The sequence below is a fragment of the Rana temporaria genome, chromosome 4, assembly GCF_905171775.1.
Source record: "Rana temporaria chromosome 4, aRanTem1.1, whole genome shotgun sequence".
Classification (NCBI taxonomy): Eukaryota; Metazoa; Chordata; class Amphibia; order Anura; family Ranidae; genus Rana; species Rana temporaria.
In genome coordinates this window covers 400,910,384-400,938,174 of record NC_053492.1, presented here as the reverse complement: position 1 = coordinate 400,938,174, position 27,791 = coordinate 400,910,384, and the positions used below count along the sequence as shown (strand labels likewise).

General features: G+C 41.9%; 1 protein-coding gene and 1 long non-coding RNA gene across 2 annotated transcripts; one reads left to right on the top strand and one right to left on the bottom strand.

Moving 5' to 3' along the window:
• Positions 1 to 27,627, bottom strand: POLR3F (RNA polymerase III subunit F). The gene is made up of 9 exons (XM_040351202.1): positions 27,452 to 27,627; positions 23,289 to 23,406; positions 19,408 to 19,475; positions 18,358 to 18,425; positions 11,775 to 11,887; positions 9,484 to 9,627; positions 5,599 to 5,706; positions 4,070 to 4,261; positions 1 to 332 (listed from the first exon to the last, which is right to left on the bottom strand). The coding sequence occupies exons 1-9, from the start codon at positions 27,505 to 27,507 to the stop codon at positions 255 to 257; spliced, it is 945 nt and encodes a 314-aa protein (XP_040207136.1). The 5' UTR covers positions 27,508 to 27,627; the 3' UTR covers positions 1 to 254.
• LOC120937746 lies at positions 13,704 to 14,244 on the top strand. Its single transcript, XR_005748749.1, has 3 exons — positions 13,704 to 13,746; positions 13,877 to 13,993; positions 14,205 to 14,244. It is a non-coding gene; the product is annotated as an uncharacterized LOC120937746 (long non-coding RNA).
• Positions 27,628 to 27,791: the final 164 nt, after the last annotated feature.

Genomic DNA, 27,791 nt, shown 5'->3' with positions numbered 1-27,791 from the left:
TTTATGGTTCCTTCCGAGATGTTTATTACATTTACAACTTGATAGCGGAATATTGCGTTAAATAAAACTACATCGCTCTTTGGTTTGGCCATTATTTTAACTGAAGTAATATCAAAAGTGGAATCTGAATAACAATAAAAATTGTAAACATCTAAAATAAATAATTTAGTACAGTTTGTACAGTTGCATACACCAAAGTGTGTCACGCGTATAGATGGAGATCTTGCACTGTGTTACTTTGCAATAGGTTTCCATCAGAACTCCAGCCACTCAGACATATATATACAGTTAGATGGAGAAATATCGCCACCTTCTTGGCAGTCATCAAAAACCTGTCCAGGAAAACAAAAGAAAATGAAAGTTAGGCGTAGGTACAAACAATAGATGAATACAGTAAAACCTTGGATTGGGAGCATAATTCGTTCCAGAAACATGCTTGTAATCCAAAGCACTTGTATATCAAAGCATTTTTTTTTACAGGGTATAAAAGAGAAGAGGCACCTCTAAGTGTAGCAATAAGTTGCACCTTCATTAAATGTAACCATATTGCTACACTTAGAGGCTCCTCTCTTCTCTTTTATACTCTGTTGTGACATGACGCTACTCTTACATCAAGACATTGCTTGTATATCGAGGCAAAATGTATTAAAACATTTTGCTTGTCTTGCAAAACGCTCTCAAACCAAGGTTTTACTGTATCAATAATCATACTGAAGTAGGCTTTACAGCAGCAGCAGCTCATTTCCAGCTTTTAGTGCTGTTTAACCACTTGCTGCTCCGGCCAATTTCCACATATATGTTATCAACATTTTTTGCTAGAAAATTACTGGTGGCTGTTGCAATTTGCACAGCTGTTTATCAAATGCAAATGTTCATAAAAAATGCACTTGCATACATTTTAGTGCACACTGTTTATATATGCATACGGCACCTACGCAAGTGTTTGCATTTGAGCGTGAGCATGGGGGCAGGGGGGCGTTTTCAGTTTTTTACATTTATTTTATTCAAACTTGATGAACATCATCCTTTGTGACAGGTACTCTTTATTGTGAGATTAAGGGTCTCCTCTATAAGCAGCCATTCTGCCCACCTGCAGCAGTCCCAGGCTACTTGGTGGAATGGGTAGCCCCAGTGGGCAGTGGCCAGGGGGACCTGAAAAAGTGATCAGGTGGCTGTAGAACTGCTGGAATTCCTTTAACCAAAAGGCTGGTTGCTGGCTCAAAAATAAAAAATGACATCAGGATCATGGCTGCATATACAGTGGATATAAAAAGTCTACACACCCCTGTTAAAATGTCAGGTGTGATGTAAAAAAATGAGACAAAGATAAATCATTTCAGAACCTTTTCCACCTTTAATGTGACCTATAAACTGTACAACTCAGTTGAACAACAAACTGAAATCTTTTAGCATGGGGAAGTAAAACTAAAATATAGCTGCATAAGTGTGCACACCCTTAAAGCGGAAGGAGGGATCAATGGAGGGAGGGATCAATTTAGGTCCCTTTTTCGTCCGTACACAAATGGATGAAAAAGCAGACATACGGTCCGCCCGTGTGAAAGAGCCCTTAGACAGGTATCTGCACCCCCCTCCCCCCTGAAAGGTGCCAAATGTAAAAAAAAGGCTTCCGTCTTGCCACTCTACCCCATAGCCCAGACATATGAGGAATACGGGAGACTGTTGTCACATGTACCACACAGCCAGTACTTGCCAGATATTCCTGCAGCTCCTTTAATGTTGCTGTAGGCCTCTTGGCAGCCTCCCTGACCAGTTTTCTTCTCGTCTTTTCATCAATTTTGGAGGGAAGTCCAGTTCTTGGTAATGTCACTGTTATGCCATATTTTTCCCCTTGATGAAGACTGTCTTCACTGTGTTCCATGGTATATGTAATGCCTTGGAAATTCTTTTGTACCCTTCTCCCGACTGATACCTTTTAACAATTGGATCCCTGTGATGCTTTGGAAGCTCTCTGTGGACCATGGCTTTTGCTGTAGGATACGACTAAGCAAATGTCAGGAAAGACCTACTAGAACAGCTGAACTTTATTTGGAGTTAATCAGGGGCACTTTAAATGATGGCACGTGTGTACTGAACTCCTATTTAACACGAGTTTGGATGTGATTGCTTAATTCTGAACACCGCTACACCCCCAGTTATAAGAGGGTGTGCACACTTATGCAACCACATTATTTTATTTTACTTCCCAAGATTTGTTTGTTTTTCAATTAAGTTGTACAGTTTATAGGTTACATTAAAAGGTGGAAAAAGTTCTGAAATGTATCTTTATCTAATTTGTTTACATCAGAGAAACCTGACAATTTAACAGGGGTGTGTAGACTTTTTATATCCACTGTATACAGTATGTACACTGGATGGGATGTGGTTCAACAGTAAGACTCTTTTCACACTGGGGTAAAACGCGTTTTTGCGACGCTATTTGTCCGCTTTTAACCCCCGCTAGCGGGCAAAAAAGGGTTAAACCGCAGCTGCAGTGGCGCTGCCCTTTGATTTCAATGGGCAGGGGCACTTTAGGAGCGGTGTATTTATCGCTCTTACATTGCCTCAAAGATGCGGTTAGCAGGACTTTTTTTACAGTTCTGCCAGCGCACTGCTCCAGTGTGAAAGCTCTCAGGCTTTCACATTGGAGTGAAAGGAGCGTCTCTTTCAGGGCGCTTTGCAGGTGCCATTTTTAGCGCTATAGCGCCTCAGTGTGAAAGGGGTCTTAGTTTAGACCAAGCTGGTCCAAACTATTTAATGCACTGAGATGCAGCAGCTCTCAGTCCTCTACCGAAAAAAAATCAAGTCAGGCTGAGCGGCATTGCTCAGCCTTTCGCAGGGAGCTTTGTATTCACTGAATGAATACAAAGCATCCTCTGATTGGCCATATAGAGAGGTGGGCAAAGGATGTCACAATCTCCCCCTCACCCAATCAGAGGAATTTTTGTATTCATTTATGGAATACAAGGTGCCCTTTGTTGCAGGAGTGGGACAGGAAGTTCCGATTCCACTGATGGAACATAGCGTTGTATACTGTATGTAGCTGAGGCTGCGCGCCGTTTATACAACACTGAGAGCTGCTGCATCTCTTAGTGAAGTAAATAGTTCCTTTGGACTAGCTTGGTCCAAACTATTTAAAACTTTGCTAAAAAGAGATCAGTTTTATGTGTGTGTGTGTTTGTTTGTTTGTGTGTGTGTGTCCAGCCAGCAACTTATTTTTTGTTAATTTTTAATATAGTCATGGGCGTTCGCTCCATAGGGCAAGGGGGGGCAATTGACCTCCCCTGGAAAATGGAGGTGTTAAAGAGTCTCGCGGCTGTGGGCTGTCTGAGCAGTCCCGGGCCGGATGTCACACAGACACAGCGAGCAGAGTGAAGCCACCTCCCCCTCCAGTGTTTATGTGTACACAGGGAACCTGCTGTGCCCATGCCGTGCTGATGGCTGATCTGAGGTACTGAATGGGATGGGGGGGTCCATGTGTGCTGAATGGAGGTGTCTATGCAGAATGGGAGGTCTCGTTGCTGAATGGAGGGGTCTGTGCTGAAGGGTGGTCCATCTGTGCTGATGGGGGGTCTGTACATTCTCTAGGCTATATTTATATGGGCATGGAGTGAAGCTGAATTATCTCAAGAGCTATTTCACACTGCCAGCTGGCTGCGTTATCGGTAAAGCACCCCTTTACCATTGTTTTAGCTGCGCTATTTGGACGCTAGCAGGGTGCTTTTAACCCCTGCTAGCGTTTGAAGAAAGGGTTAAATGCGACTGTGTATTGTTGCTGCGGAAGCGCCCCCCCCCCTGAAAAAATTTCAGCGGACTCCCATGAATATAGTGGTTAAGGGTTAGAACCCCTGTCATGTTTTACTGCTATCTGGGCCTCCGTTAGGCTTCACTCCACTTCCTGTTCGGCTGACAACGCGACAACTTTTCAGGGGACAGGAAATGAAAAAAAATCTTTATGACTTTTTACTAAAACTGTAAGAGACATACCGCAAGCACATACAGACATGAGCAAGTACACAAAAAGGTGAAAAAGTAAAAACTGAGATTTTACAGGTCACATAGAGCAGCTTACCGGGCACAGGCCACAAGGTGTACGCACTAAACCTGCTGGCTGTATGATTGGGTTCACGCCTCTGTAAAGTTTCAATTGTCCATCCACACTGCCCACTGTCCCTTCTTTAGCGGCGATTATGGTCATTTCTACCTTCCCGTCATAAATCAGTGTGTTTAGAATAGTTTCTATGTCTTCCATTGATAATTCAACCTTTTAGAAAAATAAATTGATAAAGGAATTTAAGATTTTTAAAGTCGCACATGCATTTTGTTGTGTGTGTTTAAGGCTAGGTTCACACTGCTGTGATCTGATTTTAATCAGATTTTCAGTGCGATTATGTAGTGCAACTTATGTGGTTTGCATATTTTATGGGGCCAACAAGACACTGAAATTGCACCAAAGTAGTACAGGAACCTTTTTTTTATAAAGTCGTGCTGAGTTGCATTGATGTGAATGGGCACCACTGAAAACAATGTGATTTCCGCTGTCATGCGATTCTAGTTGCATCTGAAATCGCACTAGTGTGAACAAAGCCTAAAGAGATCCTAACATGAAATATAGCATGTAGTAAAGCATGAAAAACACAGTTTTTTACACAATACTATCCTCGGAAGGAAGTGATTCCGGCCTAAGACCAAACTGTTACCACTACAAAATAGAACGCACCTCTACACACATGCACAGATCTAAATAGGCCCAAAATCCTTTGAAATGCATCTAACCAGGTATAAACAATGCAGTAGATGATAACCCCTTTTTGGTATACATACAGTTGTGCTCAAAAGTTTGCATACCCTGGCAAAAATGCTGAAATCTTGGCATTAATATTGAAAACATGACTGATCATGCAAAAAAAAATAAATAAATGGTCTTTTATTTAAGAATAGCAATCACATTAGGGTTGTCCCGATACCACTTTTTTAGGACTGAGTACAAGTACCGATACCTTTTTTCAAGTACTCGCCGATACCGAATACCGATACTTTTTTTTTAAATGTGTCCCCAAATGCAGCCATGTCCCCCCACAGATGCAGCCATGTCCCCCCACAGACGCAGCCATGTCCCCCCCATATGCAGCCATGTCCCCCCCCATACGCAGCCATGTCTCCCCCCATACGAGTACGAGTACTCCCGCAAATACTCGGAATCGGTCCCGATACTAGTATCGGTATCGGGACAACCCTAAATCACATGAAGCCATTTATTATCATAGTTTTTTGGATCCTTTTTAAATCATAACATCAGAAATCACCCAAATGGCCCTGATGAAAAGTATACATACCCTGGAATGTTTGGCCTTGGTACAGACAAAGTGGCGCACAAAGGTTAAAATGGCAATTAAAAGGTTAATTTCCCACATTTGTGGCTTTTTAAATCAAATCAAACCAAAATTTCACAATTTCTGCCAGGGTATGCAAACTATTGAGCATGACTGTACATCCAAGTTCCCAGTACGTAACCCACCAATAACAAATGTACAGATCATCTTACAGGCACAAGTGGTGGATACTAAAGTACCTGCATAACTTTAGTCTTGTATTTTGTACCTTGCTAATGCCAAGCTCACAGATAAATTTCCAGACTTCATGGGATGATGCAAAAGAACTGTTTCTTTGGATCATTGGGTTTTGCTTACTGTCTCTGGCTGCTTCTGCCTGTTAAATATGGAAAAAAAAAGTAAGTCTTCCTTTATACTGAACAGTGATGTTAATGGTCTGCAATTAATTTGGGTAAACGGAGGTTCTATTTTTTAATTTAGGAGACACTTGAACAATGACACATAGCAGTGTGCGTTACAAACGTGCATTGCACTCCGCTGGGTTTGGGAGATCAGTAAACAAGTTAGTAGGCAAACAATAGAAATAAATAGGGTTGCGGAGAAAAAATAACTAAGAGAGACAATTTACCTGACCTGTCAGCTCTACTCCAATCACTGAGCGCTATACAGCTTTAAGGCCCCTTTCACACTGGGGCATTATTCAAGCGTTCTTCAGGCGCTTTAGCGTTAAAAAAAAAGCCTGTAAAGCGCCTGAAAGAAGCCTCATCTGCAATCCCAATGTGAAAGCCTGAGTGCTTTTAGAGCCCTTTCACACTGCCAGCGCCCGAAAAACGCTGGTAAAGCACCGCTAAGACCCTAACGTTTTAGGGCGTTTTTGCAGTGCCTCAGTGTGAAAGGGCAAGGCGTTTTTACAGCGCTTTCAATTCATTTCAATGGAGAGGGGCAATTTTGGAGCGTTTTTTTTTCAGCACCCAAAAGCTGCTCCAAAAATGCTGCTTGCAGGACTCAGTGTGAAAGGGTCCATTGAGATGCATGAAGCGCACTTCATGAGCGTTTTAATAGCGATATTTTTTAACGCTAAAACGCTGTAAAAAGGGTCTTAGAAGAGGGAACCCCATAGTGAAACATAAGATACACCCCATGGCCCACATGAATGAGCGATGTCCACTCTTGGTTCTAAATGAGATTACTGAATTTATGTATGAATGTTTCAGGAAAACAAGTGATGAGTATATGTTAACCGCTAGTTATAAGAGGCTAGTTATACTGCGGCAGGCTGGCCCCCTGCATGAGCCATCGTAGCTGTACGTCGGCTCTTTGAGATGCCTAGCAACATTTGGACTCCAAAATTGTACTCCAGTAATTTTCTTTTCTTCTGGTACAATATTTTTTATTAAAGTATTTTAGACAAATCGACAAATTCCCATGCAGGGGATGCAAAACAAAGTACAAAGCACATAGTAGAAAACATACTATTAAAGGAACTAATCACAAGTTACCACCGTCACCCCAGCCGGGGCCGGGGGGCAGTGCGATATGCCTGAGCCAAGAGGCCCATGGGCCAAAGCAGATAAAAGGGAGAGGGAGCGGAGTTATCCGCAGAACGGGGGAGAAAGGAAAAAAAACAAAAAAAGAAAAAAAAAAGAAAAAATAAAGATAAAAAAATAAAACAGCAAAAAAAAAAAAAAACACCCCTTGCACAATAGAGGAAAAAGGAAAGGAAGAAAAAGGTAGAACAGCGAGCAAAAGCTCGGAAACACAGAGAGAAAGAAAGAAGCCTCAGGCTGGAAAAAAGGACAAGTTAAATTTAGAGCCCCAGACTAGACAGGTGTAAACTAGGGAATGTATAGGACCACCACGGGGCCCATACCTTAAGAAATTTAGCATGGGAGTCATGGAGGACGCTAGACATCTTTTCATGGATCATAAGAGTCGTCAGGGTATTCTTGACCTCTGGGAATGGAACAGAAGTTTTTTTCCAGGCCCTCGCTATTGTCCGCTTGGCAGCGATAAATAAGTATGTAGCTAACTTCTGTTGGTGAGAGAAGAGGCCTGGAATTGGGCAATGGAGTAATGCATATCTAGCGTCCTTACGGATGGGGACATGGAATAGGGAGGATAATAGGCCAAAGACCCTTGACCAGAATCTAACTAAGCGGGGACAGGACCACCATATGTGCAGCTCATCCCCTCGTTGACCACAACCCCGAAAGCACCCGTCAGTACACGCAGGGTTCGACTTGGCAATGCGAGCTGGGACCCAGTACCAACGTAGAAGGACCTTATAGGCTGCCTCCAAAGTGGCAGTGTTGAAGGAGCATTTTGCTATGCTGGACCAGGCCCTACTCCAGTCTGCGAGATCAATAGGGGATAGATCACGCTCCCATTTAAGCACATAAGAAAGGGTAGTAGAAGAGCTACTGGAAGCAAGTAAAGAATAAATCGTAGAAATGGTGCCGCGAGCACCCGGGCAACGCTGACAGATGCGTTCAAAGGCAGTGATTTGATACGGGAAGGAGCCTAGGCGCCGAAGGGAGGTTATCCAGTGTCGCAACTGAATATAGCGGAAAAATTCGGTAGACGCAGCATCATGGGTCTCATGAATCGATGACCACAGGGGAAAGGCTCGGGTGCGAAGAAAGTGGTGAACCAATGAGAACCCATGAGCAGGCCACCAAGAAAAAACATGGGGTTGTTCTGAGCCAGGCGGGAACATAGGATTATTCAGGAGAGGAAGTAGAGGCCGGAATGGAGACATAAGTTTGCCCGAGTACCGAATCGAATCCCATAATTTCAGACTGTGAAGCATAACGAGCTAACAGAAGGAGGACGCAGTTTAGGGGGTAGCCATAACAAAGCCGAAATAGGAACCGGTGCACAATTGGGCAGTAATTTTATTTTCTTATAAGGTTCCATGCACACTGGGCTTAAAGCGGGGGTTCACCCTATAGAAAAAAAATATATATATATTTTTTTCTTCTAGCATAAAATTAGGCATAGTAGCGCGAGCTACAGTATGCCTGTCTTAATTTTTTTATCCCCGTACTCACTGTGTAATCGTACATAGAAGATTCCGACTGCCCACGGGGAATGGGCGTTCCAATCCAGACGGAAGGTGATTGACGGCCGGCTCTGGCGCGTCACGCTTCTCCGGAAATAGCCGAAATAGGCTTGGCTCTTCACGGCGCCTGCGCATAGTCTGTGCGCAGGCGCCGTGAAGAGCCGAGACCTACTCCGGCTGTCTTCGGGGAGCGTGACGTGCCAGAGCCGGCCGTCAATCACCCTCCCTCTTGAAAGGAACGCCCATTCCCCGCGGGCAGTCGGAATCTTCTATGTACGATTACACAGTGAGTACGGGGATAAAAAAATTAAGACAGGCATACTGTAGCTCGCGCTACTATGCCTAATTTTATGCTAAAAAGTTGTTCTGCAGGGTGAACCACCGCTTTAAAAAAAACTGCTTCTATGAGAGTTTTGTGGGTTTTTTTCCCTGTTAATGCAGCTCAGTGTTATCCTATATATCCATGCACATTAGGACGATTAGAGGCTTATTTTCAGCTCAGTTTTTAGAGGCATAAAAAAATAATTGCTAAACACCTGTACAAAGACGCTCTATATGAGCATTTTGGTCTACCAAAGGAACTGGCTCTTTTTTTTTTTTAAACCCAGTGTGCATGGACATTCAAAGTGTAATTGTTGTCCAATTACAGGGAGGCTAGGGAGATTTCACTTCACTTCCTGTTCTTGTGACAGCAAGATAAAAAAAATAGGGGAATGATTGATACTGAGACAGGAAGCCACAGTAATAATAACTTGACACGGGTTCTATCCTTCACCCATTATACCAAAAATAAGACAAAAAAAAAAAAAGTTTGGCTGCACACAGGGTTCCCACATGAGAGATTTTCATCACTTTCTGTCCCTGCAGCAAGTTAGGGAAAATCTATCCAACTACATTATTTCCCATTCTGTCCAAAGTTAACATAGTTTTAGCTAGACTGGGTTCAAGTTATGCATCCCTAGGGAAAATTATATTGTTTGAGCAACCACATTTTGCAAATATAAAATGGCAAATCTGTAATACACCCAAACAAATATGGACATGCATTGTACCATCATAAACAAACAGACATAAAATTCAAAATGAAATCACCTTAGTTTGCAAGAACTTAAAACACTGTTGGTTTAATACTTCGACAAATTCAGACTCAAAGTCCTGGTCACTGTACCATGCTCCTCCCGTCACCGAGCGGTCAGGCTGTACATTATACAGCATGTACACTTTCTTTTTTGAAGCCTGTGATGAAAAACACACAAGCTTAAAACAAACAATTGAAAAAAACAAAAAACACACAAAATAAAAGTTTAATAATAATGAAAATAATATAATACAATCATATCTATGTGTATGTAAAATTATATATATATATATATATATATATATATATATATATATATATATATATATATATATATATATATATATATATATATATACACACACACACACACACACACACACACACACACACACACACCAGAATTTTTAATTAAAAAAATAAGCAGAAAAAAAAAAAAAAAACGGGGGTTCATCCCATTCAGTTGTTTGACTATATATATTTATTATTTTGTATTCAAACAAATGAATGGGATGAAGCCATGGTCTTTCTGCTTCCTTTTTATTAAAAAATCCTGATATATACCTTTTTTCCCTGAAAATAAGACCGGGTCTTATATTTAATTTTGGCAACAAAAGACAGACACAGTAGGGCTTATTTTCAGGATAGGTCTTATGTAATGTGTATTTGCCAGTTCCTGTGCCCCCCGTCTTCCCTCCCTGCCTGTCAGCTCAGTAGTCATTAGCATTGCGAGTTAAATTGCTTGTAAAATCCTAGAATCCACTCTATTACAGTACTATATAATGTACAATGTGAGCATTTCTGCAATATAATTGTGGCAAAAACCTTCGTTGCAGCGCCGCTGGGTGCCTTTGTGACCCGCCGGAGCTCTCTTCCCTGCTCCGAGATCCCCCGCTGACAGCTGGGAGAAGAGAAGGAGAGCAGCGGGAGGTCAGCTGAGCGGTGCTGTAACAAAGGTACTTGGCAGAATTATATTACAGAAACACTCACATTGTTCCATACTGTAATAGAGTGGATTATAGGATTTTACAAGCACCTTTAACTAGGGCCAATTTTTGGGGTAGGGCTTATATTGCAGCGCTCCTGGAAAAATCACAGTAGGTCTTATTTCCGGGGTAACACGGTATATCTATGTATAGATATAATACATACACACTAGGGGTGCAACGGATCGTCATTGATCCGTGATCCGCACGGATCAACCTATTCGGATCGGTACACATGTGATCCGTATGATCCGTACATTGCGAGCTCCCTCAGCCTCCTCTCACTGCAGTACACTGACTGACAAGAAAGGAGGAGGCGCTAGCACTCGGCCAATCAGGATGCAGAACAGAAGCGACGACCCAGAGTTGCCCTGCCTCCAAACCAATCATCGGGCGCGTTACAAGCAGGCAGCGTGTGTTAGTGTTTTGGCCGGAGCCATGTGTGAAGGGAGAAGGAGCGCTGCGGAGCCCGGGGGGGAGGAGGAGGGGGAGGAGGAGGGGGAGGCCGAGTGTTTGTTATTGTATTCCTGGACGGGGGGACGGGGGAGGATGCTATTCCGCATCACCAGCACTGGACGAGGACGAGAGCAGAACACATACGGTAGTTAATACATTGCGAGTATATGACACATTCCTCCCCTCCACACTGTGGCCCCTGTCATCACACACACACACACACTATGGGGACACCATCATACCCCACAATAATCACTGACAGGTGAAGCCCTGCTGTGTGTGTCCGATCATATATTTTTTTATAGTTATTTTCAACACAAAACTGAGCTTATGTGCATAAATACAGTGTTTAAAAAACCAACAGACTGTTTAGTTTTAAAAGCAGCAGCAAACCTTACATGCTTAATAATGTGACAGAACACCTCTGATTTCACATTTAGTTAAATGTGAAATCAGAGGTGTTCTGTCACATTAGCAAGCATGTGAGGTCAGCAGGTTTGCTGCTGCTTTTAAAATGTAACATGTAAACAGTCCGTCGGATTTCCAAACACTGTATTTAAGCATATAAACTCCATTTTGTGTTGAAAATAACTATGAAATATAAAACTCTGGTGGGTGTAACAAGATTTTTTTATTTTTTTTGCTGATCCGAAAATGATCCGATCCGTGACTCCTGATCCGAGGATCGATCCGATCCGTGAGTTTTTTGATCCGTTGCACCCCTAATACACACACACACGCGATTAGGATAATCTCAAAAATGCCATGTAATGCAACCAACGTTAAATTCCACATAGAGAAGTAATGTTACATATGGTGCAAGTATGTACTGTACACTGTAAATAAATTCATAATTAGTTTACCGCTACTGACTTGACCGCTTTAATTAGCTTCTTGCTTTCCATGTTCTTTAGGATTTTATTGATCTCAGTGAGAGGAAGATTACTTTTGTATCGAATGTCTCTGCTCCATATACCTAAGAAAAACATGAATAAAATGTATGTATAGTAGTTGCAGCTGCACAACTTCAACATATTGCCTTGCTAAAAAAAATTGTTATCCATGTCAACCGATGATCACCGTTTCTCCAGTAAATTTGGTGACAAATGCAATCTGTATTAAAGTGGAACTTCACTAAACTGACTATTTTTAATCCTTATGCTGCTATTATTAGTAAATAGATTGGAAAGTGTATCATATTTGTTTTAAACTGTTTACATTTTTTCACTTGCTTTCCAGGCCTGTGCCAATGATGTCATACATCCCAGAATCCTTCAGGAGTGGAGGAGGGGCTTTCTCAGCTAAGCACACCCTCCTGCCTGCATGCCTAGGTCAAGGGCAGATGAATTCAATGAAGTAAATAATACGTTTTGTGGACAAGTATCAGTAGTCACAGGCACCTCACCCCAATGATAAGAAAAAATGAGAAGGGGGGGGGGGGAAAAAGGGGGTAACCAAAAGGACCCCGGGGCTTTTGAACGGTGCAAATAGATAATCAGACAAAATTTGATTATAAAATTAGAAAATATAATTTATTACACAAATAATTAATATGCCATAAATACGATAAATTTGAAATACATCTCGATTAAATACGTGATATCAAGACGAAGCATTGTTTAAGTCAGCTCTACATGTTTCACTCCGACGAGTTTCTTCAGGAGCTTTCAGACATACAATGCTAAATATCAAAAGAAAAAACAAGACATATAATTAAATGACTGTTGAAAACAATCATTTATATATCAATACATTTTGGTAAATAATGTCAAAAAAGGGGGAAAAGAAAAATATTGATCATGAATGCATCAGTTATTGTAGATAATGCATGCTCAAGGATCTCAACTACATATAAACAGGGGCCAAAAGTAAAAACAATAATATTTACTTACCAAAAAGGTAAAACAGCAAAAGACAGCAGACCATACAGGAAGGAACCAGAGTCCTCAGGGAAAACAGAATAGTTCAGGAGAACCACAGCAGGATTTTAAGCCATTAATAGAATTAATCTGAAAAATCAGGAAAGCACATGTGGAAACACATATGCAAACTACTCTCAGTTGTATTATGCAACAGTGGGTAAAGAGAATATACACTCCAAAAACTTGTTATAATGAACAATATATGTAATATATATACCTGTCAATAGTAAGCAAAAATGCCTATTGTCAGTAGAAACAGTCTAATGTTTGCCATAGATATGGATTGAAAGAGGATAAAGGGGAAGGAAGACACTCTCACAGCCCCTCAAATAACCTGATCAAAAAGCGGCATCCGCTCTGTTAAGAAAAAAGGGGAGAAATAAAAAAGTATATTATAAGTAAATAGGGATAGTTCAGTGCCAAAAAATGCACAGAACAAACAAATCCCTAATGCTCACAGCGCTTAGGCTTTAAATCTGCCACCACCGCGCCGTGGTGGCAGATTTAAAGCCTAAGCGCTGTGTTAGGTGCTCCAGCTGAGACCAGACCTAATTAATGCAAGGAAAGGCTGCTGTATGCACAGCTATCTAGGTGGCTCTGCCTTTTCATCTTTGGACTTTGTCCTAATCAGGTATTTACCTTACAAGCTTTTTGGCTTTGTGCTTACACACTGTGAGCATTAGGGATTTGTTTGTTCTGTGCATTTTTTGGCACTGAACTATCCCTATTTACTTATAATATACTTTTTTATTTCTCCCCTTTTTTCTTAACAGAGCGGATGCCGCTTTTTGATCAGGTTATTTGAGGGGCTGTGAGAGTGTCTTCCTTCCCCTTTATCCTCTTTCAATCCATATCTATGGCAAACATTAGACTGTTTCTACTGACAATAGGCATTTTTGCTTACTATTGACAGGTATATATATTACATATATTGTTCATTATAACAAGTGTTTGGAGTGTATATTCTCTTTACCCACTGTTGCATAATACAACTGAGAGTAGTTTGCATATGTGTTTCCACATGTGCTTTCCTGATTTTTCAGATTAATTCTATTAATGGCTTAAAATCCTGCTGTGGTTCTCCTGAACTATTCTGTTTTCCCTGAGGACTCTGGTTCCTTCCTGTATGGTCTGCTGTCTTTTGCTGTTTTACCTTTTTGGTAAGTAAATATTATTGTTTTTACTTTTGGCCCCTGTTTATATGTAGTTGAGATCCTTGAGCATGCATTATCTACAATAACTGATGCATTCATGATCAATATTTTTCTTTTCCCCCTTTTTTGACATTATTTACCAAAATGTATTGATATATAAATGATTGTTTTCAACAGTCATTTAATTATATGTCTTGTTTTTTCTTTTGATATTTAGCATTGTATGTCTGAAAGCTCCTGAAGAAACTCGTCGGAGTGAAACATGTAGAGCTGACTTAAACAATGCTTCGTCTTGATATCACGTATTTAATCGAGATGTATTTCAAATTTATCGTATTTATGGCATATTAATTATTTGTGTAATAAATTATATTTTCTAATTTTATAATCAAATTTTGTCTGATTATCTATTTGCACCGTTCAAAAGCCCCGGGGTCCTTTTGGTTTCCCCCTTTTTCCCCCCCCCCCCTTCTCATTTTTTCAATGAAGTAAATGCTATAAGAATCCTATGCCCTTACTCAAGATGGACACAGACAGAAATGCTAGGGGGGTGTTTTTCAAGCGCCGCACATTTGATATACCAGTTTGCATTGTCACATTTGGGAAAGTGTGGAAAGTACTGCCAACTGTTTTTTAGTTGATTTGTTTTTATTTTTTTTTATTTTTATTGCTATTTTATTTTAGATTTTCACTTTAGGGAGGAGTTTTGGCAGCTCACAAGGTTTTGCCCACATGTTTTTCAAAGGGATTTCTCAGCAAAATGAAGTATAGAGACATGGATAGGCGCATTTGCTTTGAATAATAAAAATGTATTAAATAGAGTTTTTAGTTTGTGGCGCTCAGATGCGGTTTAGTTCAGCTTTAAAAAATGAGGGGAAACATATCCATAGTACGTAATATACTTTCTAAACCTGGCCATACATGGCAGATAATTTCTGCCGAGTTGGCCTAAATTCAAACCAAGCTGGTCTTATTAGCATCACCTGGCACAAGAAAAGTAGATTTTTCAATTTACCTTTGTTGAAGATGGAAAACTATTGGCCTAACACTGACTGCATCCAAGCAGACGGGAATCACTGTTTGGGTATACAGCAGCAGTGGAAATGCAATAGGCGACAATTGAGATTCCTCCATCCAGGCTCTTTAGTGTAGATTAGGGATCCTCAAACTACGGCCCTCCAGCTGTGGTAGAACTACACTTCCCATGAGGCATTGTAACACACTGACATTCACAGACATGACTAGGCATGATGGGAATTGTAGTTCCTAAACAATTGGAGGGCCGTAGTTTGAAGACCCATGGTGTAGATGGAGGAATCTATTCGATTTCAATTTGGATTTTAAATATTAGTGAAATCTTTGCATGTATGGCCAGTTTAAAGCACCAGTCATGCAAGATATAATTAGCCCTAAAGAAGCTTCTGAAGTGGAAACTATCGTAGAAAAATTTGGCTGTAGCAGTTAGAGTGCTTTCACACTTGCAACGCCCGGGCGTTAGCGGTAAAGCGGCGCCTTACCATCGGCTTTGCGGCGCTTTTTGAACGATACCTGGGCACTTTTAACCCCCGCTAGTGGCCGAAAAGGGGTTAAAAGTGCCCACAAATGGCAACTTTGCCAGCAGTTCGGCATTGAAGTCAATGGGCAGGGGCGCTTTAGGAGCGGTGAGTTCACCGCTCCTAAAGCGCTGCAAACAAGCTGCTGGCAGGACTTTTCCTGACACCCTGCCAGCGCAACGCCCCAGTGTGAAAGCACTTGGGCTTTCACACTGGGTTTGCAGCTGAGGCTTTTTTCAGGTGCTTTACCGATGCTATTTTTAGCGCTAAAGCACCTGAAAAACACCTCCAGTGTGAAAGGGGTCTCAAAGTCAAAGTGTATGCAATAGGTACTGCACATACTATACAAATAAATGGGCAAATACAATTAAAACCAAACATAAATTTTATGTAGGTGTTGCAATATATTGCCTATATGATTTCAATAATGTACATATATATATATATATATATATATATATATATATTATATATATTGTAAGATTGGGGTGATCAGACTCCAGCGGTAAATGCATTTTTCAGTGAGTACGCCAGTCCAGAACTGAGTTTTTAAGGGCCTGGTAGCCCACTTTTATTTAAAAGCGCACAAGGGGGTTCCACCATTACTGGACCCCATCTCCTGATTTCGGAATAGGTGTCACTGCTGCGAGACACCACAAAGTCAGAGACACAGTGAAGCCGGAGACACAGTGAGTGTGATTATAGTTGCCATTAAAAGGACTCAGGGAGCGCTAAATGTCTGTGGTTTAGGCGCAAATTACTTGTCATGCCTTGGGTGCTGACAACCCACGCTACAAAAATAAATTTTACTGTTAGGGGTCCCCACAACTTGGGAAATATAATGAAGGGGTCACGGCACTAGAGGGTTGAGAACCACTGCTCTAGCTGCACCCATGCAGCGTCTCGGACTCCTGCATGGGTGCAGGAGCTATATATAGCGACTGGCTATTTTCAGAGCCGGTGCTATTCTAAATTTAGGGGGAGTTCAGAGAGATAGTTGGCTCTGAACCTGTTATTTGGTTTTATTTGGGGTCTCTGCTCTAGCTTGGCTGTACCGTGTGCTATCCCTTTGTCCGGGTACTCCCGTCACCCCCGAACAGCAGGTGGCAGCAGTGGGGTCAAGTGTGTTTAAAGCGGAGGTTCACCCAAAAATCCACTTTTTGACATTAGCTGTAGCATACTGCTAACATCTGCAGTATGCTGTTTTTTTTGTTTTTTTTTTACTTGTACTTATCGTTATACGAGCCCTTGTTTTCCGGCTCTGGGCTGGGAATCCTGCGGGGAATGGGCGTTTCTAAGCGAAGAGGAGTTGATTGACGGCTGCTAAGGCACGTCTTGGCCTCTGTTTAATCTTCAACTGCATGATGCTGCACATGTGATCAGTTATGACATCAGCCATTGGATGGTTTGACAGTTTGGTTTAGAGCACAACCAATGTGACAGTAAGCATGCCAGGTATGTTACTGCTTTTTCAAACTGTTAAATTGATGGATTTACTTCCGCTTTAAGGATGCTGGAAAGTTCATTTTGAGGGTGAACCTCCGCTTTAAGTATAACTCCTCAGCAGCCTATCAGGAGGTTGGGCCACCTCGCTGTGCATGCTGGGGAGGGGTATTTAAGGGGCAGACGCCATTAGTTGAGGTTGCTGTGTTCCCGCCCTTGAGCTGGGCAGTTATCCCACCACCCCGTGTGTGGCCCTCCTGGCCGGGGTGCGTGCGTGTTCCTACCTTTTGTGCTACAGCACCCTTCCCAGAGCCCCCCTTTTTCGTACTTGTACCTGATCGTGCCAGCGACGGGGACAAAAACAGCAGCTCCAGCTGCTGTCTCAGGTGCTCATTAAATAGAGTGAAAGCAGCAGGAGCCATCGGCTGCTGTCAATCAAATGCAGTGACACGGTAGCCGGGCAGAGTCAATGGATGCAGCGGCAACACTCAAGAGCGTGCCCGCACGAGTGCCCCCAGGAAGGGTGGCTCTCTATGGGGGCACTCGAGAAGAGAAGGAGCAAGGAGTGCCATTGGGGACCCCAGAAGAGGAGAATAGGGGCCCCTCTGTATAGTGATTTTGCACAGAGGAGATAGGTATATTTAAAAAAAACTGTTACAGATGGTCAAGGTAAGACATGCAAACAAAGAAAAACAAACAACAGTAACGAGGTAGGCACTCCGGTTGTTACAGTCGGGGTACCTAACAAAAAGGTAAATATGTTATCCAGCATAAAAAAAAAGAAGAATTTAGCAGGTAGTGTCAGTTATTCTAGAGTCAAGAAGAATATTATATGGGATTTTTTGAGGGTGGATGTGTTGAGGTTGGGCTTTAAGAGAGAGAAGGGAAAGTGAGGTCTAAGCCAGAGTAATGTGGTTAGGGAGTATCACCAATATCGGTTCCCTTCGTTTAACTCCACTTTCCCTCTTTTCCCCAGGTTCAAGCTCCCACTGGTTAATATTGGTATCATTCATTATTCTGATGATTTATGCTGAATCTATGAAATGTAACCAGCAGGTCCATATTTTACAGAAAGAGGCAGGGTCTCTCTAGCCTAATGGATCAGTTCCTCCATTTCCGCAATTTTCTTAATGCGCTGAAGCCATTCAGCGATAGTAGGTGGAGCTTTTTTTCTGCCAATGCATGGGGACACATGATTTTGCTGCATTAATTAGGTGGAGGGCCAGGGGCTTTTGTTGTGTTATATATTTTGAATATATGTGCTCTAATATTTATAATTATTGTAGATTGTTATTCTGTTGCTAGGAAAGTTACATTTTTTCTGGCATTTAAAAAAAAAAGTGAATAAATAACACCCAGTTCACATAAGAATACCTTTATTTCCAGCATCCTCAATAATCTGATACACTAACTTTTCCTGATTGTCGGAACCCTTCATTTTACTGAAAATAAAGAAAAGAAGAATGAGTTGATACTTAAGGCCCCTCATCGTCTTCATGTATGGAGTAAATGCTCTTTCATGGAAGCTGAGACAACACTCTTTGTAGTCTCATGTAGGTGAACCGATTCCAAGAGTTGTGGGAAATAAAAACTCTTGATTGTTATCACCATTCCTCTTTATTGCGCACATACTTAATTAATTTAACACATGTTCTTTGTATGTTCCATCCTTAATTGCTACAAGCATACTGTATTGTTTTTGTCCAGTAACAGTTTGTACTGTGAGGTATTGTGTGTGTGTGTGGGGGGGTTGCAGCTCTATCTCTGTGCGGAAAAAAGTGTTTTTTTTAAACGTTGTAAAAATCTTTTAATAAAAACAAATTCTAGCAGCAGACAGGGAGTCGCATGTACGGCTGTCAGAAAACAGCACTGCTAACCATATGTAGCTAATGCCATTAGAATACTTTACAGCATGCACACATCGGCCACATAGTTATGCAATGGAATTACCGTATTTATTGGCCTATACCGCGCACTTTTTTGCCCTGAAAATCGTGGGTGCACGATATATGCCGATACCCGCGCCGCCATATACCGAGCGCAGTACACTCGGGTACATTCGGCCAGGCTCGGCTTCGCTCGTAGTCACGCTCTGTGATATTTATGGGTGAGAAGCCGAGCGTGGTCAAATATACCCGAGTGTACTGCGCTCGGTATATGTCGGCGGAGGCTTCAAACTGAGCGCGGGAAGCGAGGATTCGACACGGAGACAGCGCGGGAGAAGTCGGGAGGACACCACCGAGGCCGCCGATGGACGCCGGGCAAGACACCAAAACTGTAAGTAGTAAAATTTAATAAAATGTTTTTTTACAGGATTTTAGGGTCAACATTAGGGGTGCGCGCTATACGCCGGAGCGCCCAATACCCCCCGATAAATACGGTAGTTTGTTTGGGTCATTCTAATGCTTAGTCGTTATAGCTCACCCAGCGGTCTGTGCATCTTTCAGTCTGTACAAAAGGCCCGTTCCACTTCTAAGGAGATCCAACTGACCCTAAAATTTGAATAACGTATGAAACAGTTATACATAAAAAAAATGTAAAAGACATTTATATATATATATATATATATATATATATATATATATATATATATATATATATATATATATATATATATATATATATATATATATATATATATATATATATATATATATATATATATATATACATATATACATATATATATATACATACACACACACACACACACACACACACACACACACACACTAAATATATATATATATATATATATATATATATATATATATATATATATATATATATATATAAAAAAATAAAAATCACACACATACATATTCAAATAATTTAATTGTACAGATGCATCTACTGTATTTTGTGGACCAAAAAAAGACCAGTGCGGCCAGACAATTCAAACAGAAAAGCGGCATATATGGAGAGGCTGCCTGTGCCAACATGTACAGGCAGCCCTGTGCTCCTTCCCCAAGGAAATAGATTGACAGCAACTTCCCAAGGCAGAGCCCCAAGCAGCTTCATTACATGGCTCTATAGGACAGGGCAAAGGAAAGGAGCCACCCTTAAAGATGATCTCAGGTTTCATTTAAAGTAGTATTAAAGTGGTTGTATTATAAGGCTTACCTGTAGGTACTGGAAATATCTCCTAAACCTGCGCGGTTTAGGAGATATTTATCATATACGTGTGCGCCGTCATCGGCACATGCGCACTATAGAAAGGGCATGATTGTGCCGTTTCTATAGGGCCTGTGCCCTGACTGTTGGCTCTCACGCGCATGTGTGGGAGTGACATCACGCGACTCCAGACAGTCACAGAGCCGGAGTCCACGGCCCTGGAAGGAAGAGGGGGTGAAGATGGAAGCTTCCACCAGCAGGGACATTGCAGGCTTTGTTTGCAGGTAAGTGGCACATAATGGGCTAGTATGCGATGCATACTAGCCCATTATGCTTTTACTTTGCAGGAGAAAAAATAACCCATACCCAGGAATACGATACATTACAACATACCAATATCTAGATGTGGTGACTATTAGTTTTCTTTTTTTTTGTTGCCTTTTTTTCACAGGTTGATCTGGCCAGATCCACGTACCTCGGTGTAAATATAAGCGGGCGTAGCGTATCTCAGATACACTACGCCGCCATAACTTAGAGCGGAGGTTCCTTATCCACAAAGAATTTGCGCCGTAAGTTACGGCGGCGTAGTGTAAATCTGACGGCGTAAGGGCGCGCAATTCAAATGGATAAGATGTGGGTGTGTTTTATGGTAATTCTACTTGACCCCACGTAAATGACGTTTTTTTTTTAACGGCGCTTGCGCCGTCCGTGGGGGTATCCCAGTGCGCATGCTCGAAATCACGTCGCAAATAGTCAATGCTTTCGACGTGAACGTAATTTACGCAAAGCCCTATTCGCGAACGTTTTACGCAAACGGAAAATTCGATGCTGGCCCGATGTCCATACTTAACAATGCGTACGCCACATAGAGCAAGGGTAATGTTACGCCAAAAAAAGCCTTACGTAAAAAAATGCGCCAGCCGGACGTACGTTCTGAGAATCGGCGTATCTAGCTAATTTGCATACTCTACGCGGAAATCGACAGAAGCGCCACCTAGCGGCCAGCGTAAATATGCACCTAAGATCCGACGGCGTACTAAGACGTACGTCAGTCGGATCTAGCCCCCATTCAGGCGTATCTTGTTTTGTGGATACAAAACAAAGATACGCCGGAGCATCCTAGAAGTTACGCGGCGTATCAATAGATAGATACGCCGACGTAACTTCTTTGTGGATCTGGCCCTTCCTGTATTAGAGTGCCTCCACTCTGCATGAAGGTGCAACAGAGATACCTTTGTCAGCAGCACTGTCTCGAAAGTGGAGAATGCGCTAGCAGATTTAGATACACTAAAAAATAGAAGACAAACTCCAGCTAACACTTCAAAAGCAGTTACAGCAGTGTTTCTCAATTCCAGTCCTCAGGCCCCCCCCAACAGGTCAGGTTTTCAGGATTTCCCTCAGATGAAAATGCTGTGGTAATTACTAAGGCTGGGTTCACACTACTACACTACTTTCATCCTACTTTGCTCTGCTACATCGGTCCTACATTTATCCTACATTGGTCCTACATCCATCCTACTTTCATGAACAGGATACTACTTTGGTCCGACTTCAATGATATTCAATGGGCCTGAAGTAGGATCAATGTAGGACCAAAAGTAGTACAGGGAGCATTTTCAAAGTCGGACCGACTTGTGTAGGACGCTACAAGACGCTCTCATAGGGAAACATTGAACACAGAGCAAAGTAGGATGAAAGTAGTGTAAACCCAGCCTCAGGCAGTGAAACTGATCAAATCACCTGTGCAAAATAATGGAAATCCTGAAAACCTGACCTGTTGGGGGGGCCTGAGGACTGGAATTGAGAAACACTGAGTTACAGCAACAATTTTAAATCTTTGGGGGTAAAAGTTTTGCATAAATAAAAAGCTGATCATTGTAAGCACCCCTGTCAATGTTAAATGGCTTGTCTCAACTCACTAATTGCTATATCTGCAGGGAAGCTTGTTCTGTTGAAAAAACATACTTACTGCCTGGTTTACTAGATGAATAAAATAAAGAACACCTAAAATGAAAATTAATCCAACATCACATCCAAGAATTGGTAAGCTGCAATATTATACAGGTTTGCTTTTGGGTTTATTACCACTTTAACTTTAAATAGGCTGAGACGAAGTTGGTGACTACATCAGTCCACTTTTCCACCGCTTCATTCCTAGAATACAAGGCTTCTTCTGAAAAGCCGAGGAGCCCAACTTAACTTTATTCCAGGAAGTGGGACGGGAAAGTCTCACCTCTGTGACGGCACAATTGCACTGTACTGTACAATGTATGTAGCAGAGGGTACATACAGTTTTACACAGTGCTCCCAGCCACTGCAACTGTAAAGCCCTGTACACACGATCGTTTGTCCGATGAAAACAGTCCCTCGGTCTGTTTTCATCAGACAAACTGATCGTGTGTGGGTCCCATCGTTCTATTTTCCATCTGTGAAAAAAAAATAGAACGTTTTAATTTTTTTTTTATGGATAAAAAACTGACAGAAAAATCTGATTGTCTGTATGGAGAAAAATCCATGCATGCTCAGAATCTAGTCGATGCATGCTCGGAAGCATTAAACTTCATTTTTATCAGCACGTCGTAGTATTTTACGTCACCGCGTTGGACATGGTCGGCTTTTTGACTGATGGTGTGTAGGCGAGACTGATGAAAGTCAGCTTCATCGGATATCCGACGAAAAAATCATCGGATTCGATTCTATCAGAAGTCCGATCGTGTGTCTATTCACTATTCACACATCGGCAATTTGAATCACAGGCAGAATTGACGCGATTCTGCTTGTGATTAAAGAAGTGCAGCAAAACGCAGGACGCGTTTACGATGCCGTTATTTTTTAATGGCACCCCAAATGCGTTTGCGATTCTGCTGAAATCGACAAATCATGCACACCAAGTTGCGCGATGTGCATAACCCAAAAGGGGTGCCGGAACTTCTTTTGGGCGGCATGATCGCACCGTGTTTGGGGTGCCAATAAGAAATAATGGCTTTGCAAATTCGTCCTGCGTTTTGCCGCGATTCTGCCGCAATTCAAAAACGCCTATGTGTTAACGGAGCCTTAGCGAATTAAATAGTTGTTTTGGACCACCATGGTACAAATGCACTATTTAAAGTTAGATGAAACACAAAGTTTAGCTTTAATATGCCTTCAATGGCATCTTATAACACTCTTATCTCCCATCCTCTAAAACTTACAACTGATAGTAAGCGGTTGATAACCGTTGCTCTCTGCTTTGCTTCAATGTGTGGCATCTCATTCTGGATAACTTGATCTGTAATTCCATGAGGAAATTGCTGACACAGCTCTATAATCCTTAAATGCAAAAAATAAATAAAAAATAATAATAATGCCATTAAAGTGGGTGCTTTATAAAGAGATTTCAGCTTCAGAAATAAATGAAATACAAGATTTGATAATTCAATACAGATGTTATACATTTTATCTTTTCCAGAAATAAGTAGGAATAATACAGAGTGTGGCCAGGTAAAGCTGAGCCACAGCTAGCCAGCTATGATCTCTACTGCATACTTCGATTGGCACAATATAAATATCTCATACCGAATGGGCTGCCAACAGTCACTGTAGTAGTCTGTGCTACTACAGTAATAGCTGCAATCTTCTGTGCCGTGCACCTTCCTCTCTGCACACTGATCACCAGGGGTCACTTGCTTGTTATTGCCTCCATGCACAGAATGCAGTGTATTTTTATTTCAATGAATATAAGGCATGCCGCATGCAGATATATACGTCTGCAGAGAGGTGCGCTCGCAACCCGGTCCTCTTCTCCGTGACCGTCCCTGCGGGAACAGAGGACCCGATCGCCGCTGGTGTCCCGCGATCGGGTCACAGAGAGGAAGTGTAAGCAAACCTCTCCCCATGCTTCCTAGTGTGGCCGTCTCTGATCGTCTGTTCCCTGTCATAGGAAACCACTATCAGTGACGTCACACGCTAAGCCACGCCTCCCACAGTAAGAAACACACATTAGGGCACGCTTAACCCCTACAGCGCCCCTCCTGGTTAACCCTTTCACTGCCAGTGTCATTTTTACAGTAACTAGTGCATTTTTATAGCACTGTTCGCTGTAAAAATGACAATGGTGTCAAAAGTGTCCGCCATAATGTCGCAGTCACGATAAAAATCGCTGATCGCCACCATTACTAGAAAAAAAAATGCAATAAAACTATCCCCTATTTGGTAGATGCTATAAATTTTGCCAACCAATAAACTCTTATTGCTATTTTTTTACCAAAAATATGTAGAAGAATACGTATCGGCCTAAACTGAGGGAAAAAAAATTATATATTTTTTGGGGATATTTATTGTGGCAAAAAGTAAAAAAAATATAGAATTTTTTTCAAAATCGTCGCTCTATTTTTGTTTATAGCGCAAAAAATAAAAACGGTAGAGGTGATCAAATACCACCAAAAGAAAGCTCTATTTGTGGGGAAAAAAGGACGCCAATTTTGTTTGGGAGCCACTTCGCACAACCGCGCAATTGTCAGTTAAAGCGACGCAGTGACGAATCGCAAAAAGTGGCCTGGCCATTAAGCTGCATAATGGTCCGGGTCCTTAAGTGGTTAAAAGAGGTTGGGGGAGTGGGAATTTGGGACTTTAAATGAAGCCATGGCCAGGTATGGTCTTGTGCCTCCATCCCTACAATTTTGAGGAAAAAGAAGCAAAAATTAAACAAAAAGGGGTGGGACTTTGTATGAAGCTCATGGTAACAAAATTAATAGAGTGGTGGATAGTAAAATATTTAATAGATACATGTTTACATACATTAAATTTTATATACATAGAAATGCACACTTCCATGTTACCAATTTCTAAAACGGTATTATATGGAAGTAACATATTTATAAACATTAATCACATGATAAGATTAAGGGGACCACCAATATTCATGATTGGGTATACATAATTGAAACATAATATCTGCACGGTCTATGGTCTTTCTGATCCCTGTTGTATATATGAGCACATATCTTAGTAGGCGTGTAATTGAAGTACACGACATTTGGTAGCTCGACGCGTTTCACTGCTTTAAGCCACTCTTCAGACATGTGATGTATCTGGAAACATAAAATAATAAAGTAAACTAGCTTGTATCAATATAGAGGAGGATAGATAGAAAGAACACCTATCCCTCCATTTTAAACGGGATCAATTACAGGTATGTGTGCACTTCATTTGCTGCTTTTCCTGCTACATTTTTGCTTCTTTTTCCTGAATATAAGGCATTGTCTGACTGGACGAGGTTGAGATCGTGACATCACCACCCCGTCCAATCAGATAACACCTTGCATTAATTTACAAAATTGCAAAGTATTCTGTAAATGGCGACACTGAACTGCGAGCGCCCCCCTGTGGTCAGTGTGTAGCGCAGAACCTGGAGAGTGGAGGATCGGGTGAGTAAATCTAATTTTCCATGCACCCCCCCTGACCAGAACACTAATAACCCTTGCAGTGCTTGCAAAAAAAAACACACACTGTAGAGGAGAATTTTAAAGCTTTCTGGAGTTGGGCTGCTGTTGATAAACAGCTACTGCTGTAGTGAAAAAAGATTATGTAATACATTTCAGGTTAAAGAAACTGCATCAGTTCAGGAATCTTCCAAAATACAGGAACACATTTCTGTTAATTGGAGAAAAATAAAACTTCAAAATCATGATCTGAAATGTGTATGTCCTTTAAAGTGGTTCTGAAAGCAGGTTTTATTTTTTACCTTAATGCATTAAGGTAAAAAAAACCTGAGTGCCTCTCCCACCCCAGCCCCCCCCCCCCCCCCTTATACTTACCTGCAAGGATTTCTCCCTGGTGTGGAGAGTCGTGCTCGCCCCCTCCCTTGGACTACAGGAGAGTCAGAACGCTTTCTACGTTGCAGATAGAGAAAGGAGCTGTGTGCTCGTGGGCATCCTGACTCTCCTGTAGTCCAAGGGAGGGGGCGAGCATGACACTCCACACCAGGGAGAAAGCCTTGCATTACTGTGTGGACAAAAGAACAGGAAGTGAGGATTTCTCAGAAGAAATAAGGACATTTAAAAGCAAAATGGAAGGATGAGGTAAGTGAAGGAGGACTGCACTAAGGTAAAGGAAGCTATTTAGGAAAAAAATGTTTTACCTTTACAACCCCTTTAAATCAGGGTTCCCAGAGCATCCCTTATATTAGAGTCCCTAGAGTTCTCCCTTACATCAGAGTCTGCAGAGTCCCCCCGTACAGTGAAAGGGAACTCTGCGCGTTCTGATGTAAAGGGGAACTCTGCAGCCTCTGATGTAAAGGGGGACTCTTGTTATTAACGTCATACGATTAGACATGTTATTTAAAGTGGAGTTCCACCCATAAATATAACATTACATCGGTAGTTTTAAAAAAATGTCATTAGTCCTTTAAGAAAAAACATTTTTTTTTAGATGCCTTCAAAGTGTTGTTGCTAGGCAGAATAGTTAATCTTCCCACTTCCTGCACCTAGGTGCTTAAGCTTCACCGCACAGACTCCTGGGAATGTAGTGGGTGTAACTTTCCAGGAGTTTGTGCACTCCCCAGTCTCAAAGAATCATGTGACTTGGACAGCACAGGTGCTGAAACCTGATCTGACACTGCTTGTGCAGCACTGAGCATGTGTAAGATCTGCAAGGCTGAAATCCAGGAAGTCATACAGTCTGGCTTCATGATGCCCACACTTAAGATGGCCCCAGTCAATTTCTATTTCATAAAGTGTCTAAATTCTGTAACAACCTAACAAAACGGACCTTAGTTTACAGACTAACTTTACTAGAATACATTAAGCTTGTGTATTACAGGGGTATTTATATTTAAAAAGTGAAATTGTGGCCGGAACTCCGCTTTAATATGTATAGTTTATGCTATAAAAAAAAATTCCTGTGTGCCACTAAAGTGTTCGGTGTTGACGTAAAGAAAAGGTGGCAACCCTAGCAAAATCCGACACAAAAAATTCTTCCATCGGCTATTGTGCGCAGGGCCGGCTCAACCGCTAATCGTAAAAACAGCTGCTGTGCTGTTCCGTACTGCGCATGCGCGGGTCATCCCGGGCACTTCTCGACAGAAGACCAGTCCAGGCATCTGGGTGCATCCTGACATTTAGGTCGGGATCCCTTCAGAGCCTCGAACGGTTGAGTGACGTCCGCTGTCGGCTGAATACGGGTCACAAGAGTCACAGCGGTCAGAGGGGGGTCACAGCAGAACGATCCCTCCTGACACGTTCAGTGACCCATTCAAGCACAGTGTGAGGGTCCTGCACACTCCAGTATAGTAGGCCGGGAGTCACATTCATGTCCATTAGAAAGCCAGCTTGGAAGGAAGAGAAGCAGGACAGTGACATGGGTGACAACGTCTCACCTGTTCTCTATGTCAGCAGCGTCCCCGCTCTCCTGCTTCAGCTTCCCATCCGCCATCTCCAGGCTCTTCTTTCCCACTCTGCCTGGTGCACGCCGATCACTCCTCTACACACACTCCATACACACCACCGTGCAGGATCAACCGCGTCTGCGCCTCGGTGCTCAGGAATCTCCGGCAGCCATCTTGTGTTAGGGCAAAAGTTTACCCTCCATTAAAAGCATATATTCTAACACATAAAAGACTAGTAATGCACTTACGTCGTATGATTTTTTTTTATTATTTTTTCACAAACTGAAGCGGTTATTGTTTAAACCCGACAGAAATTGATTTGCGTTACAAG

Excerpts from the sequence above, each read along its gene's own strand:
- POLR3F (XM_040351202.1), bottom strand. The coding sequence starts at position 27,507 with ATGGCGGATGGGAAGCTGAAGCAGGAGAGCGGGGACGCTGCTGACATA. Across the intron at positions 5,707-9,483 it reads TTAAGTTCTTGCAAACTAAG|GCAGAAGCAGCCAGAGACAG; the intron begins GTGATTTCATTT and ends CATATTTAACAG. Across the intron at positions 4,262-5,598 it reads GTGAGCTTGGCATTAGCAAG|GTTGAATTATCAATGGAAGA; the intron begins GTACAAAATACA and ends TTTTTCTAAAAG.